The sequence below is a fragment of the Lethenteron reissneri genome, chromosome 28, assembly GCF_015708825.2.
Source record: "Lethenteron reissneri isolate LAM-NWPU_2019-01 chromosome 28, ASM1570882v1, whole genome shotgun sequence".
Classification (NCBI taxonomy): domain Eukaryota; kingdom Metazoa; phylum Chordata; class Hyperoartia; order Petromyzontiformes; family Petromyzontidae; genus Lethenteron; species Lethenteron reissneri.
Genome location: NC_083806.1, coordinates 4,903,251 through 4,917,631, shown reverse-complemented (window position 1 = coordinate 4,917,631; position 14,381 = coordinate 4,903,251). Strand labels below are relative to the sequence as shown.

The 14,381-nt window shown below is 50.9% G+C and overlaps 1 protein-coding gene across 1 annotated transcript in view; it reads left to right on the top strand.

The window, feature by feature from the left end:
- WSCD2 (WSC domain containing 2) overlaps nt 1-14,381 on the top strand; it is a 51,244-nt gene that overhangs the window by 14,627 nt on the left and 22,236 nt on the right. The window contains exon 5 of the mRNA XM_061561865.1: nt 5,894-6,078. Within this exon, the coding sequence (XP_061417849.1) occupies nt 5,894-6,078 (185 nt within the window). The remainder of the gene's footprint in view (nt 1-5,893; nt 6,079-14,381) is intronic.

The window sequence follows — 14,381 nt, the reverse complement described above, 5'->3', positions numbered from 1 at the left end:
CCGTGTTCTATCAACTGCTGGATGGAACTCTCCCCACGCAAACATCACCACCAGCACCACCATCGTCATCACTCGCCGTGGTCTTTCAACTGCTGGATCGAACTCTCCCCAAGCAAACATCACCACCAGCACCATCGTCATCACTCGCCGTGGTCTATCAACTGCTGAATGAAACTCTCCCCACGCAAACATCACCACCAGCACCACCATCGTCATCACGAGCCGTGCTCTATCAACTGCTGAATGGAACTCTCCCCACGCAAACATCACCACCAGCACCACCATCGTCATCACGAGCCGTGCTCTATCAACTGCTGAATGGAACTCTCCCCACGCAAACATCACCACCAGCACCACCGTCATCACTCGCCGTGGTCTTTCAACTGCTGGATCGAACTCTCCCCACGCAAACATCACCACCAGCACCATCGTCATCACTCGCCGTGGTCTATCAACTGCTGAATGGAACTCTCCCCACGCAAACATCACCACCAGCACCACCGTCATCACGAGCTGTGGTCTATCAACTGCTGAATGGAACTTTCCCCACGCAAACATCACCACCAGCACCACCATCGTCATCACGAGCCGTGTTCTATCAACTGCTGGATGGAACTCTCCCCACGCAAACATCACCACCAGCACCACCACCGTCATCACGAGCCGTGGTCTTTCAACTGCTGAATGAAACTCTCCCCACGCCAACATCACCACCAGCACCACCATGATCATCACTCGCCGTGGTCTTTCAACTGCTGGATGGAACTATCCCCACGCAAACATCACCACCAGCACCATCGTCATCACGAGTCGTGGTCTATCAACTGCTGGATGAAACTCTCTCCACGCAAACATCACCACCAGCACCACCATCGTCATCACGAGCCGTGCTCTATCAACTGCTGAATGGAACTCTCCCCACGCAAACATCACCACCAGCACCACCACCGTCATCACGAGCTGTGGTCTATCAACTGCTGAATGGAACTTTCCCCACGCAAACATCACCACCAGCACCACCATCGTCATCACGAGCCGTGTTCTATCAACTGCTGGATGGAACTCTCCCCACGCAAACATCACCACCAGCACCACCATCGTCATCACGAGCTGTGGTCTATCAACTGCTGGATGAAACTCTCCCCACGCAAACATCACCACCAGCACCACCATCGTCATCACGAGCCGTGGTCTTTCAACTGCTGAATGAAACTCTCCCCACGCCAACATCACCACCAGCACCATCGTCATCACGAGCCGTGGTCTTTCATCTGCTGAATGAAACTCTCCCCACGCAAACATCACCACCAGCACCATCGTCATCACGAGCCGTGCTCTTATCAACTGCTGAATGGAACTCTCCCCACGCAAACATCACCAGCACCACCATCGTCATCACGAGCCGTGGTCTTTCATCTGCTGAATGGAACTCTCCCCACGCAAACATCACCACCAGCACCATCGTCATCACGAGCTGTGGTCTATCAACTGCTGGATGAAACTCTCCCCACGCAAACATCACCACCAGTACCACCATCGTCATCACGAGCCGTGGTCGATCAACTGTTGAATGAAACTCTCCCCACGCAAACATCACCACCAGCACCATCGTCATCACGGGCCGTGTTCTATCAACTGCTGGATGGAATTCTCTCCACGCAAACATCACCACCAGCACCACCATCGTCATCACGAGCCGTGCTCTATCAACTGCTGGATGGAACTCTCCCCACGCAAACATCACCACCAGCACCATCGTCATCACGAGCCGTGGTCTTTCAACTGCTGAATGAAACTCTCCCCACGCCAACATCACGACCACCGTCATCATCGTTACCCTTAAGTGCGGCGACCTTCCCACGCCAGCACCTTCATCATCATCATCATCAACATCCATGCTCTATCGACTGTTAGATAAATACCTCCCCATAGTACCGCCTCCATCAATCATCATCATCTCGAGCCATGGCCTATCAACTGCTAGATGAGAGCTTCCCCAACACCACCAACACCACTACCACCACTCATCGCGATGATGGTGGTGGTCGTGGTGGTGGCAGGGACCCTCCTGCAAAAGAGCAATTGAACTCAGAGGTGGATAAATCCTTTGTCTTTGTGCGTCTCTTCCGCGCGCTGCGCAGTGCGATGCTTGCTGAAAGGCCACGCCATTCCCATTGCATCGCGAGAAAATTATCGCTCACAAACCCGCTCGCCCCCAACCGCAGCAACTCCTCCTGCCTCGCGCAATGACGCCCCCGTGATACTGAATCAGCGACACCGCGCGCCGCTTTTCTGTGTCGAGCACCAGACGAAAGGACACACAGACAAAGACAACCCCCCCCCCCCCATAAAGTAATTTTTACAGACTGTTGGAGCCAGTGCTGGTAGCGAGCAGCACACCCGGCCGCCTTCGTCTTCGGCGATGTTTACACACCGCACAAAGCAAAGATGTGGAACCAGCGGGAGGTCCCAAACGGTTCAGATAATTCATCGTAATAATTCAGCGTAATAATTCACTGTAATAATTCACCGTAATAATTCATCGTAATAATTCATCGTAATAATTCATCGTTATCATTCACCGTAATAATTCATCGTAATCATTCACCGTAATAATTCATCGTTATCATTCATCGTAATCATTCACCGTAATAATTCATCGTAATCATTGATCGTTATCATTCACCGTAATAATTCATCGTTATCATTCACCGTAATAATTCATCGTTATCATTCACCGTAATAATTCATCGTAATCATTCACCGTAATAATTCACCGTAATCATTCATCATAATCATTCACCGTAATAATTCATCGTAATCATTCATCGTAATCATTCACCGTAATCATTCACCGTAATCATTCACCGTAATAATTCATCGTAATAATTCACCGTAATAATTCATCGTAATAATTCAGCGGTAGTTGGCCGTGAGCGGGAATCGAACTCGGGTCGCCGGATTTGTGGCGCAGCGCGTTGACAACTACCCCGTCACTTCCCCACTAGACACAGACACACATGAACACACACACACACACATCGTTATGACTGGGTGAGAACCCCATCAGCCTGAAGATTCAACACAATGCAACGTTTGCACAGCCTGTGCTGTCGCGGGGTTTTTGGTTTATTTAGGGAGGCAGAGAGACAGTCTGTTAAGGCTATGCAGGGGGGATCGTTGTCTTTGTGTGTAAAATATACATTTATTTTCTAGATTTGAAGCTTTCGTGACTGCAAGGATTCATATTCTTAGTTTTTCGGTACAGTCACGTAGGTTAAAAATTTAAATTTAAATTATTTTATTTTTATTTTACTTTTATTAATTTTTATTTTTATTTTTTACCTATGTGACTTTACCGAAAAAACCTAAAGAATATACATATCTTTACCATGCTTTTAGATTATTTTTCTTATTTTGCTGCTATAAATGTGCACGTGGTAAGCCACTTCGTTGACCTGGCGAGGACGCTTCTCAAAAAAAGCTAATGTCTACGTGGGCTTTGCCTGGTAAGATAATTAAAAGAAGTATTTGCATTTGTACGGATTTTTTCGCTACAGTTCGCACTCCAATCGTGTTACTTGTATCGTTTGTTGTTGTGACGTTCTGACCCGCCCTACTGGACAACTGTGGAAAAGCGCTTCATAGCTCATCTGATTCCTCCGGTATACATGAAGATTCTAGACTTGAAGTTTTCGTGACTGCAAGGATCCATACGCTTTGGTTCTTTCGGTAAAGTCACGTAGATGAAAAATAAAATTAATAATAAAAATAATAAAATGAAAATAACTCAATTCAATTTTGCTGTGGCTGTTCCACCTGATGACGGAAGCTTGTGTTGCCTCCGAAACGTCGTGATTTAATTTAGTTATTTTCATTTAAAATTATTATTTTCATTATAATTTTTCATCTACGTGACTTTACCGAAAGAACCAAAGAGTATACATGAAGATACTGATTCTAGCGTTGAGTGCTTGGGTGCTAAAGCCCTGGTTACACAGGGAAGACCTTTGTCTGTGTTTTAATTTTTGTGTTTTCTTTGTTTGTGTTGTAATTGTTATTTTATTTGTTGTATTTTTATTCTTAGTGTTTTAATTGTTATGTTTTAATTGTTGTTTTAATTGTTTGTGTTTTATATGTTGTGATTTATTTGTTAGTGTTTTAATTGTTTGTGTTTTACTTGTCTGTGTTGTAATTGTTATTTTATTTGTTGTGTTTTATTTATTGTGTTTTATATGTTGTGTTTTATTTGTAGTGTTTTAATTGTTTGTGTTTTACTTGTCTGTGTTTTAATTGTCTGTGTTTTATACGTTGTGTGCCGACCTGTCTGAATCAGAGTTTTTCACTCAGTTTCGCCGAGAGGACGCCGTCAGTGTGAGGGCCACAACACATCTGAAACCATTGCCGGATGTAACAGCGGCACGATGACGATGATGGGGTCTGCTTTAACCATTCGTGTGTTGTTGGGGCGGGGGGGGGACGCACGCCAGGGGCCGCACTAGAGGTCACCAGGGGTCACCAGGGGTCACCAGGGGTCACCAGGGGTCACCAGTGGCCCGCGCGGGCCTTGCAGTAAAGAACACTGCGGTTTACCTCGTGGTAGGATTTCGTAACCAATATCATCCATAATAGAGGTTTTTTTGGGGGGTTAGATCGCGTAAAAATATATAAATGTGTCGTTAAAACCCCGCCAACACCCGACACAGCCAACTAGTGAGGTGCCAGTTTTGTACCAGTTTAAAGGGTAAAAACCTACTACTATATTTTGCCACTGGTAAAGGAGGTCTCATAGTGTAAATGCTTACCCCCAGCTCTCAATACTTTGAGTTGTACGCCTTTTGGCGTCATCTGGTCCAACACCAATGGAGACTAGGCTCTAAGGAAAGCTGTCTCGGGTGTGGACCAATCAACTTCAAGAACAGTGCATATTATTACCATTATCAGAGTTGTTTCTTTTTGTTTGCATTTTGACTGCTTGTGTTGTGGTTATTGCAAACATGATGCCTTGTATAAAGGTGTCAGTTTTGTACCAGTTTAAAGGGTAAAAACTTACTACTATATTTTGCCACTGGTAATAAAGGCTCAGTCTTTTGTTATGTAGACTAGCCATAGTCTCAAGCCGCACCTTACCATAATAATAAAAGAGGGCCGGTCCTGGCCCATCCCCCTCCCCTAAACCAATATATATATACGGGATAGTATCCCTTGGAATTTCTCATTTACTTGATTACAGCAAGCGCGCTGTGACGGTTCCACCTGAAGACGAAAGCTTGTGTTGCCTCCGAAACGTGATTTTTATTTTACTTTTATTAATTTTGATTTTTTTACCTACGTGACTTTACCGAAAAAACCTAAGAATATGAGTAAGGGTTGTCTCGTAAACAGAACGTGCCATGGACAGGAAGGACAAGAGCAAAGGACTCGCATAATGGGCATGCATCATGTGGACTTCTCCACAAATCTGGCTGTCGCCTGATGAAGCTGGTTGTAATTACCGGCGAAACGTCGTACTCAGATTGTAAATGTTGTGGCTTGGCTCTCCAACACACCGGCGTGCTGTACTCGTGACGAATTGGCCACGTTCTGTTTACGTGCCAACCCTCGCCAGTTGGCCGTGTCGGGTGGTGGCGAATTTATCGACACATTTATATATTTACGCGATCTAACCTAAAAAAACCTCTATTACGGAAGAACACTGCGCATAGGACCTGTCCGCTACCAGCACTTGCCCCATCAGTCTGCTAAGGCTACACCTTCGATTAGCACGTTTGGCTACGTACGGTGCGAAAGAAGTTCTACATACATCTTGCAATGAACAACACTGCTCTAAACCGTGACCCACGGTCTCGCACCCCCAATACCCCATCCCTCACCCCTCCACCCCCCTCCGCAGGGGCTACCGCTACGCGGGGCTGGAGTTCGGGGCGGAGTGCTACTGCGGGCACCGCGTGCAGGGCCGCAATGTGAGCGAGGAGGAGTGCAAGATGGAGTGCAAGGGGGAGCGCAGCTCGGTGTGCGGGGGCGCCAACCGCCTCTCCATCTACCGCCTGGAGCTCGCGCACGACGTGGGCCTGAGATGTGAGCGCGGTAACGGTGGTGGCGGCGGTGGCAGTGGTATTGACGGTGGTGGCAGTGGTATTGACGGTGGTGGCAGTGGTATTGACGGCGGTGGCGGTGGTGGTGACGGCGGCGGTGGTGGTGGTGACGGCGGTGGCGGTGGTGGTGGTGGTGACGGCGGTGGTGGTGGTGGTGACGGCGGTGGCGGTGGTGGTGACGGCGGTGGTGGTGGTGGTGACGGCGGTGGTGGTGGTGGTGGTGACGGCGGTGGTGGTGGTGGTGGTGACGGCGGTGGTGGTGGTGGTGGTGGTGACGGCGGTGGTGGTGACGGCGGTGGCGGTGGTGGTGGTGGTGACGGCGGTGGTGGTGGTGGTGACGGCGGTGGTGGTGGTGGTGGCGGCGGTGGTGGTGGTGGTGACGGCGGCGGTGGTGGTGGTGACGGCGGCGGTGGTGACGGTGACGGCGGTGGTGGTGGTGGTGACGGCGGTGGTGGTGGTGGTGACGGCGGTGGTGGTGGTGGTGGTGGTGACGGCGGTGGTGGTGGTGGTGGTGACGGCGGCGGTGGTGGTGTCAGTGGTGGTGGCGGTGGTGGTGGTGGTGGTGGTGACGGCGGTGGCGGTGGTATTGACGGTGACGGTGACGGTGGTGGTGACGGCGGCGGTGGTGGTGGTGACGGCGGTGGTGGTGGTGGTGACGGCGGTGGCGGTGGTGGTGGTGGTGACGGCGGTGGTGGTGGTGGTGGTGACGGCGGTGGTGGTGGTGGTGGTGACGGCGGTGGTGGTGGTATTGACGGTGGTGGCAGTGGTATTGACGGCGGTGGCGGTGGTGATGACGGCGGTGGCGGTGGTGGTGGCGGCGGCGGTGGTGGTCCTCGTTTGAGACGCGTTCCTCAAAAGCGAAAACGATTTCGCCCGGAAGTGACGTGGGCGACGATCGGAGCTTGTCGCAGAGGTCGCAATCGGGTACCCGATACCCGTACCCTACCCGATACCCGGCTACCCGTACCCGGCCAGGTACGGGTACGGGCCAGGTACGGGTACGGGTAGCCGTTTGCGACCCTGGTGCGGCCGGGTACGGGTACGGGTAGGTCGTGAGTCACTGGTGAGTCACCGTTTGTCACTCATTTCGGGTAGGGTACGGGTAGGGAACGGGTACCCGTACCCGGCTGGGTACGGGTAAGGAATCAAAACCCGTTTGTGACCTCTGGCCTGCCGAGAGGCGATGCGCTACGACGCAGTGGGACGCCTCGACACGTAGCCGAAGATGCACCGCCGCCGCCGCGTTACTGCGTCCTTCCGCGCGCCGTATCACTCCACTCGGCCGCGCAGCTCGAGGAAGTAGTTCGTCTGAGACCGCTCAAAAAATAAGTATATAAATAAATAGCCGCGTTATAACGGGCGGCGCGTTCTTCGCGTTTCGACGGTGCGCGAAGAAGTGTTCCCGAATGGTAAAACGGAGTAGCGAAAACGCGCTGTGCGAACACCCACGCGTTAAGCGGGGACTTACCAAAGTGTCGCTGGGGGAGGTGGGGGGGGGGTCCCTTGCCGGATCTGAAAATCTGAACCATCGCCATCACTCGACAACCCACCAAAAACTACAAAAACTACCGTCGCCAAATCTGCGACTTGCCGCGGCACTGCAGAGACACTGAGCGACGGTAATGCATGATTAGAGCGGTCTGTCAGCACTAGATTATCCAATTACGCGCGTACGTATAATCCATACATTACTTAGGCAATGAGGGGGTCAAGGTCGGCGTCATAAAATTGTCCACGGACATTTATAAGGCATTGATAAATCATGCGCGAGAGAGAGAGAGAGGATCATTATATTTGGAGCGATTCAACTGGTGTCCCACCGGACACTGGGATAAGTGGGTCGGTGTGTGTGTGTCTGCGTGTGTGCGTGTGTACGAGGAGCGGTGGTGTAGCGGTTAGCGCGCTGAGCTACGAACCTGGCGACCCGGGTTCGATTCCCGCTCACAGCTAACACCAGTGACGATTATCTGAAACGGTCCCGTGCCTCCCCTAGGTCGACTCAGCCTTAAATGAGTACCTGGTGCGGTGTGTAAACATCGCCAATGGGGAAACAAAGGCGGCCGGGCGTGGTACTGGCCATCCATCCTCGCGTGCCGTGTCGGCCTTCATAGGTGCTGCTCGTCTTCTTGGTTCTTTCGGTAAAGTCACGTAGAATGGAAATAATAAAATAATAAAAATTAAACATAATAAAATAATTCTCACAACGTTTCGGCCACAACGCAAGCAGCCGTCCTCAGGTGAAGAACAGGTCTGTTGGGGAGACAGCGTCTGAATGAAACACCACCAAGCTTGGCAGCGTATATTTAAGCTGGGTTGGAGGGGGGAAGAGCGCCTTGACAAAATAATTTGCATATCAAGAGGAATTTATCATATTTATGGGAAATGCAGATATGGGATTAGTCACTACTTGTGAAATGCGTAGTAGGTGGGCGGGGGGTTTCAAAGTCATAGGTGCTGCTCGCTCACAGCACTTGCCCCAACGGTCTGTTCAGCGCTATACGGGGAATTTCCACCTCTGCCTTTGTGCACTTAGCATGGCACGAGCGCCGTGGTGACGTCACCGACGCTTCGTTGTTGTTGTTATCTGACCGGCTCCTGGGCCTCCCCCTAGATCGACTCGGCCGTAAATGGGTTACGGGTGTGTAAATATCGTCGATGGGGAGACAAAGGCGGCCGGGCGTGGTGTTGGCCACCCGCCCCCTCGTCTGCCGTGCTCGCTGCACTCCCGCTCCCACACAAGCACACGCAGACAATGGCAAAGATCCCCGGATAGCCTCAACAGACTTTTGGGGAAAGTGCTGTTAGAGAGTGGGTTGCCAGCACCACGCCCGGCCGCCTTTGTCTCCCAAGTGGCGATCTTTACACACCGCACCAGGCTGAGTCGACCTAGGGGGGGTAAGGCCCATGACCGGTTCAGATAAATCGTCACCGTTGTTGGCCGTGAGCGGGAATCGAACTCGGGTCCGCGGGTTCGTAGCGCAGCGCACTAACCGCTACACTACCGCATCCCCCCCTCCACACACACACACACAGAGAGAGACACAAAAACAAACACAAAGACACAGACGCACAAAACACGAAAAGTCGCTCCATAACCTCGCGTGAATAAACACAGCGGCGGTTTAACACGGAGCCACAGATTCGTCTTAATAGGCGCGAGCGAGTGTTGGTTTATTATTCCGTGGCGATCATACATTATGCATGCCGGCGACGACTACGGCTGCCCAAAGTGGCAACATTTTATTTTAATGAGAGATTTTTTTTCTTCTTCTTAGTTTGGTGGAGGGGGGGGAGGCTGTGGGAGGGGGGGGGGGCAGTTGATAGTTGGACACCGCGGTGGCTAGGAGATGTTAACTCCCTCGCCTGGTATGCAGGAGGTCGTGTGTTCGATACCGACCCTGACGCCTGCTGCCGTATATTTGGAGTTTGCGTGTCTCTCTCTCATCATCATCACGGTGGCTAGGAGATGTTAACTCCCTCGCCTGATATGCAGGAGGTCGTGTGTTCGATACCGACCCTGACGCCTGCTGCCGTATATTTGGAGTTTGCGTGTCTCTCTCTCATCATCATCACGGTGGCTAGGAGATGTTAACTCCCTCGCCTGGTATGCAGGAGGTCGTGTGTTCGATACCGACCCTGACGCTTGCTGTTGTATATTTGGAGTTTGCATGTCTAACTCTCATCATCATCACGGTGGCTAGGAGATGTTAACTCCCTCGCCTGGTATACAGGAGGTCGTGGCTTCGATCCCGACCCTGACGCCTGCTGCTGTATATTTGGGTTTGCGTGTCTCACTCTCATCATCATCACGGTGGCTAGGAGATGTTAACTCCCTCGCCTGATATGCAGGAGGTCGTGTGTTCGATACCGACCCTGACGCCTGCTGCCGTATATTTGGAGTTTGCGTGTCTCTCTCTCATCATCATCACGGTGGCTAGGAGATGTTAACTCCCTCGCCTGGTATGCAGGAGGTCGTGTGTTCGATACCGACCCTGACGCTTGCTGTTGTATATTTGGAGTTTGCATGTCTAACTCTCATCATCATCACGGTGGCTAGGAGATGTTAACTCCCTCGCCTGGTATACAGGAGGTCGTGGCTTCGATCCCGACCCTGACGCCTGCTGCTGTATATTTGGGGGTTGCGTGTCTCACTCTCATCATCATCACGGTGGCTAGGAGATGTTAACTCCCTCGCCTGATATGCAGGAGGCTCGTGGGTTCGATGCCGACCCTGACGCCTGCTGTTGTATATTTTGAGTTTGCGTGTCTCTCTCCCTCTCATCTCTCTCTTTCTCCCCCGTGGTCGCGTCGATTTTTCCCCGGCTCCCCCGTTTGTTCTCTCCACATTCAGTATCAGCGTCACGCGTTTTCGAGTATTTGGCCGCTGTGCATTTCCACGCGATGATAAGCCACTTCGTGGAGCTATCGTTTCTGGACAGGTCGCTTCTGGAAATCGAGCTCCGTAGCTCAGTGGGGGCCTTACCTGGTGAAATAAAAACAAAATAGTTTAGACAGCGCTCGGCCTAAAGGCCAATGGTAAGAATCCCAAGCAGATCAAGGGGGTCTCTGCAAACATGAAATACGGGGAGCAGTAGCGTAGAGTGACTAGCGCACATGCGCTTTGATTGCAGCCTCGAATGAGTACCATGTGCGATGTATTCGCAGCGCAACTAAGGGATACAAAGGCGGTCGGGTCGTGTGTGCTGTCCATCCTCCTTCATCGTGTGCGGTGCCAGGCTGCACTCCCTTACACCGCGGGGCCTGATGGGAATTACATTTTAAGACTGTCTTCTGATGACTAGTTAATAACCATATTGAGTGACCTTCAGGATTAAAAAATAATTGACTTTCTAAATACTAAATCCACCCATTTTTGCTAAAAGTAAAAACAAAACATCATTACATGTTGCTGGCGCGGGTCGCATTGTGTGGGAAGGATTTCTTTCTCGCGATGAGCGACTTTGTCGGCGGATTTCTGTTGTCTCGTCGCTGGCAGCGTGAGACGCGATTTTTTTGGGGGGGACCGGTTCTTCTGTTGGTCTTTCGCTCAGCATCGGAGAGATTTCAAAGAGGGAATTGCGGGGCTGCGCTATTTTCTCGACACTAATTGAGGCAGTCTCCCCCCCCTGGCTGGCTTTCAATTGTTCTCGCGTGACATCCAAAAATGTCACCAACACAATGGAAACAATGATATTGTTCTCAGCTAAAAACCGCAGCGTTTTCTATGCAGTACTGTATATCTAAATATTTAATTCTTTTGATATTTAAATAGTTCAGGGCTTTTGTCAGGCATTGCTTGGGGAAGCAGAGCTGTTCGATAAAGAGATAAGTAAATATTTTAGCAGAGAGTGAGATAAATTAGGCAGTAAGTGGATGAGTAGAAGAGGCGTCGTTCAGAATAATTCACTGAAATAGTAATGATTATTTTATAATGCCCGGAGTCTCTTTATTGGCTCGATTTTTTTTTTTTGCAATTATAAAACGTTGTACACGTGATACACCATGACCACCACCACCACCACCACGGGAAAGAGAGTCAAGGATGTAATGCATGAGAAAAGGGAATTGAACGGGAGAGGGAAGAGAGAAGATAAGGGCAGCATACAGTGGGCAGCAGGATGAGCACTCACTCACCCACTCACCCACCCACTCACCCACTTACCCACTCGCTCGCTCACCCACTCACTCACCCACTCACCCACCCACTCACCCACTCGCTCATCCACTCACCCACTCACTCGTTCGTTTGTTCACCCACTCACTGACCCACTCACTCACCCACTCACTCACCCACTCACTCACCCACTCACTTGCCCACTCACCCACTCACTCACCCACTCACTCGCCCACTTACCCACTCGCTCGCTCGCTCACCCACTCACTCACCCACTCACCCACCCACTCGCTCACCCACTTACCCACTCACCCACTCACTCACCCACTCACCCACTCACTCACCCACTCACCCACTCACTCACCCACTCATTCACCCACTTACCCACTCGCTCGCTCACCCACTCACTCACCCACTCACCCACCCACTCACTCACCCACTCACCCACCCACTCACCCACTCACTCACCCACTCACTCACTCACCTACTCACTCACACACTCACTCACCTACTCACTCACCCACCCACTCACCCACCCACTCACCTACTCACTCACCCACTCACTCACCCACTCATTCACCCACTTACCCACTCGCTCGCTCACCCACTCACTCACCCACTCACCCACCCACTCACTCACCCACTCACCCACCCACCCACTCACTCACTCACCCACTCACCCACTCACTCACCCACTCACTCACTCACTCACCTACTCACTCACCTACTCACTCACCCACTCACTCACCCACTCACTCACACACTCACTCACCTACTCACTCACGCACTCACTCACCCACTCACTCACCTACTCACTCACCCACTCACTCACCCACTCACTCACACACTCACTCACCTACTCACTCACCCACTCACCCCACTCACTCACTCACCACTCACTCACTCACCCACTCACTCACCCACTCACTCACTTACTCACCCACTCGCTCGCTCGCTCACTCACTCACCCACCCATTCACCCACTCACTCACCCACTCACTCGCCTACTCACTTGCCCACTCACCCACTCACTCACCCACTCACTCACCCACTCACTCACTCACCCACTCACTCACTAACTCACCTACTCACTCACCCACTCGCACACTCACCCACTCACTCACCCACTAACTCACCCACTCACTCACCCACTCACTCACCCACTCACTCACTTACTCACCCACTCGCTCGCTCGCTCGCTCACCCACTCACTCACCCACCCACTCACTCCCCCACTCACTCGCCCACTCACCCACCCACTCACCCACTCACTCACCCACTCACTCACCCACTCACTCACCCACTCACTCACCCACTCACTCACTTACTCACCCACTCGCTCGCTCGCTCGCTTACCCACTCACTCACTCACCCACCCACTCACCCACTCACTCACCCACTCACTCGCCCACTCACCCACCCACTCACCTACTCACTCACCCACTCGCACACTCACCCACTCACTCACCCACTCACTCTTGTAAATGCGAAATATCCTGGTCGCTTGGGTTGAAGATTAAACCAAAATAAACTTGACACTTGAACCTGGACGAAATGTCAGAATACAGCTCTGTAGAATCAGTAGCCGAAAAGGGCAGCAGGGAAAGAGGAGGAGGAAGAGGGGGAGAAGGAATGACCGGGCCAACATGGCAGGGATGATTAGATGGTGATGATGATGACGATGATGATTAGAGGGTGATGATGATGAGAGGGTGATAATGATGATGATAAGAGGTTTATGATTGTGGTGGTGGTGGTGGTGGTGATGATGGTGATAGGGTGTTGATGATGAGAGGATGATGATGATGTCGAGTGGAGGGAAGAGAGGGGGAAAAGAGAAGGAACGAGTGGGCCAGAAGTGAGCTGCACGGAGGAGCAGGCGTCTGCTTTCAAAGTGGGCGGGGACAAGGGAGGGATTCGGAGTGGGTGTGGTCAAGCACACGTCACGTGGTTGACGGGAGGCTTAAGCTGATTTCGAGAGAGAGCTTATTCCACCTGTGTCGTCATAGGGGGAGGGGGAGTGCCATATTTTTCGTAGCGAGCAGTGCATCACCCTGTGTCAACGAAGAGAGACACCCGTAAGGTAATGCCACGAAAATTTTTTCCCCCGAGGTCAGCTGCAAAACAGAACGAATTCGTCCATCTCCCGGTGTGGCGCAATAGAAACGGGCTCCATCCCAAGTTCGTCGATGACATTTATTTTCGTGCATGTTCAAACTGACTTTTGTTTATTAACATGAACGCAAAGATGCGTGAATTATTTTTACATCCGCAAAGAAGAAGACAATACTAGTCATTATCATCATGATGATGGAAATTGATTAATAATAATTTCAGCAATTACAATTATTCATGCCGATCTTAAAATAATATAATAACCCGGTGTGCCCTGACGTTTGGGCCACCCTGTATATATACTGCACACGTGTACAGTACTATCAGCCCACACGTCCCTCGCTCCAGCCAGTCAGCCAGCCAGCCAGCAAAACTTTTATTTATTACATATATATCCGAGCGTCGTATGCTAAGGCGGAGTAAGCCACGAAAGAGTGAATAGTTTCGATTTAAAACTTCTTTCGTGACTGCAGGAATTCATCTTCTTGGTTCTTTCGGTAAAGTCACGTAGAAGGGAAATAATAAAATAATAAAAATAAAACATTATAAAATAATTA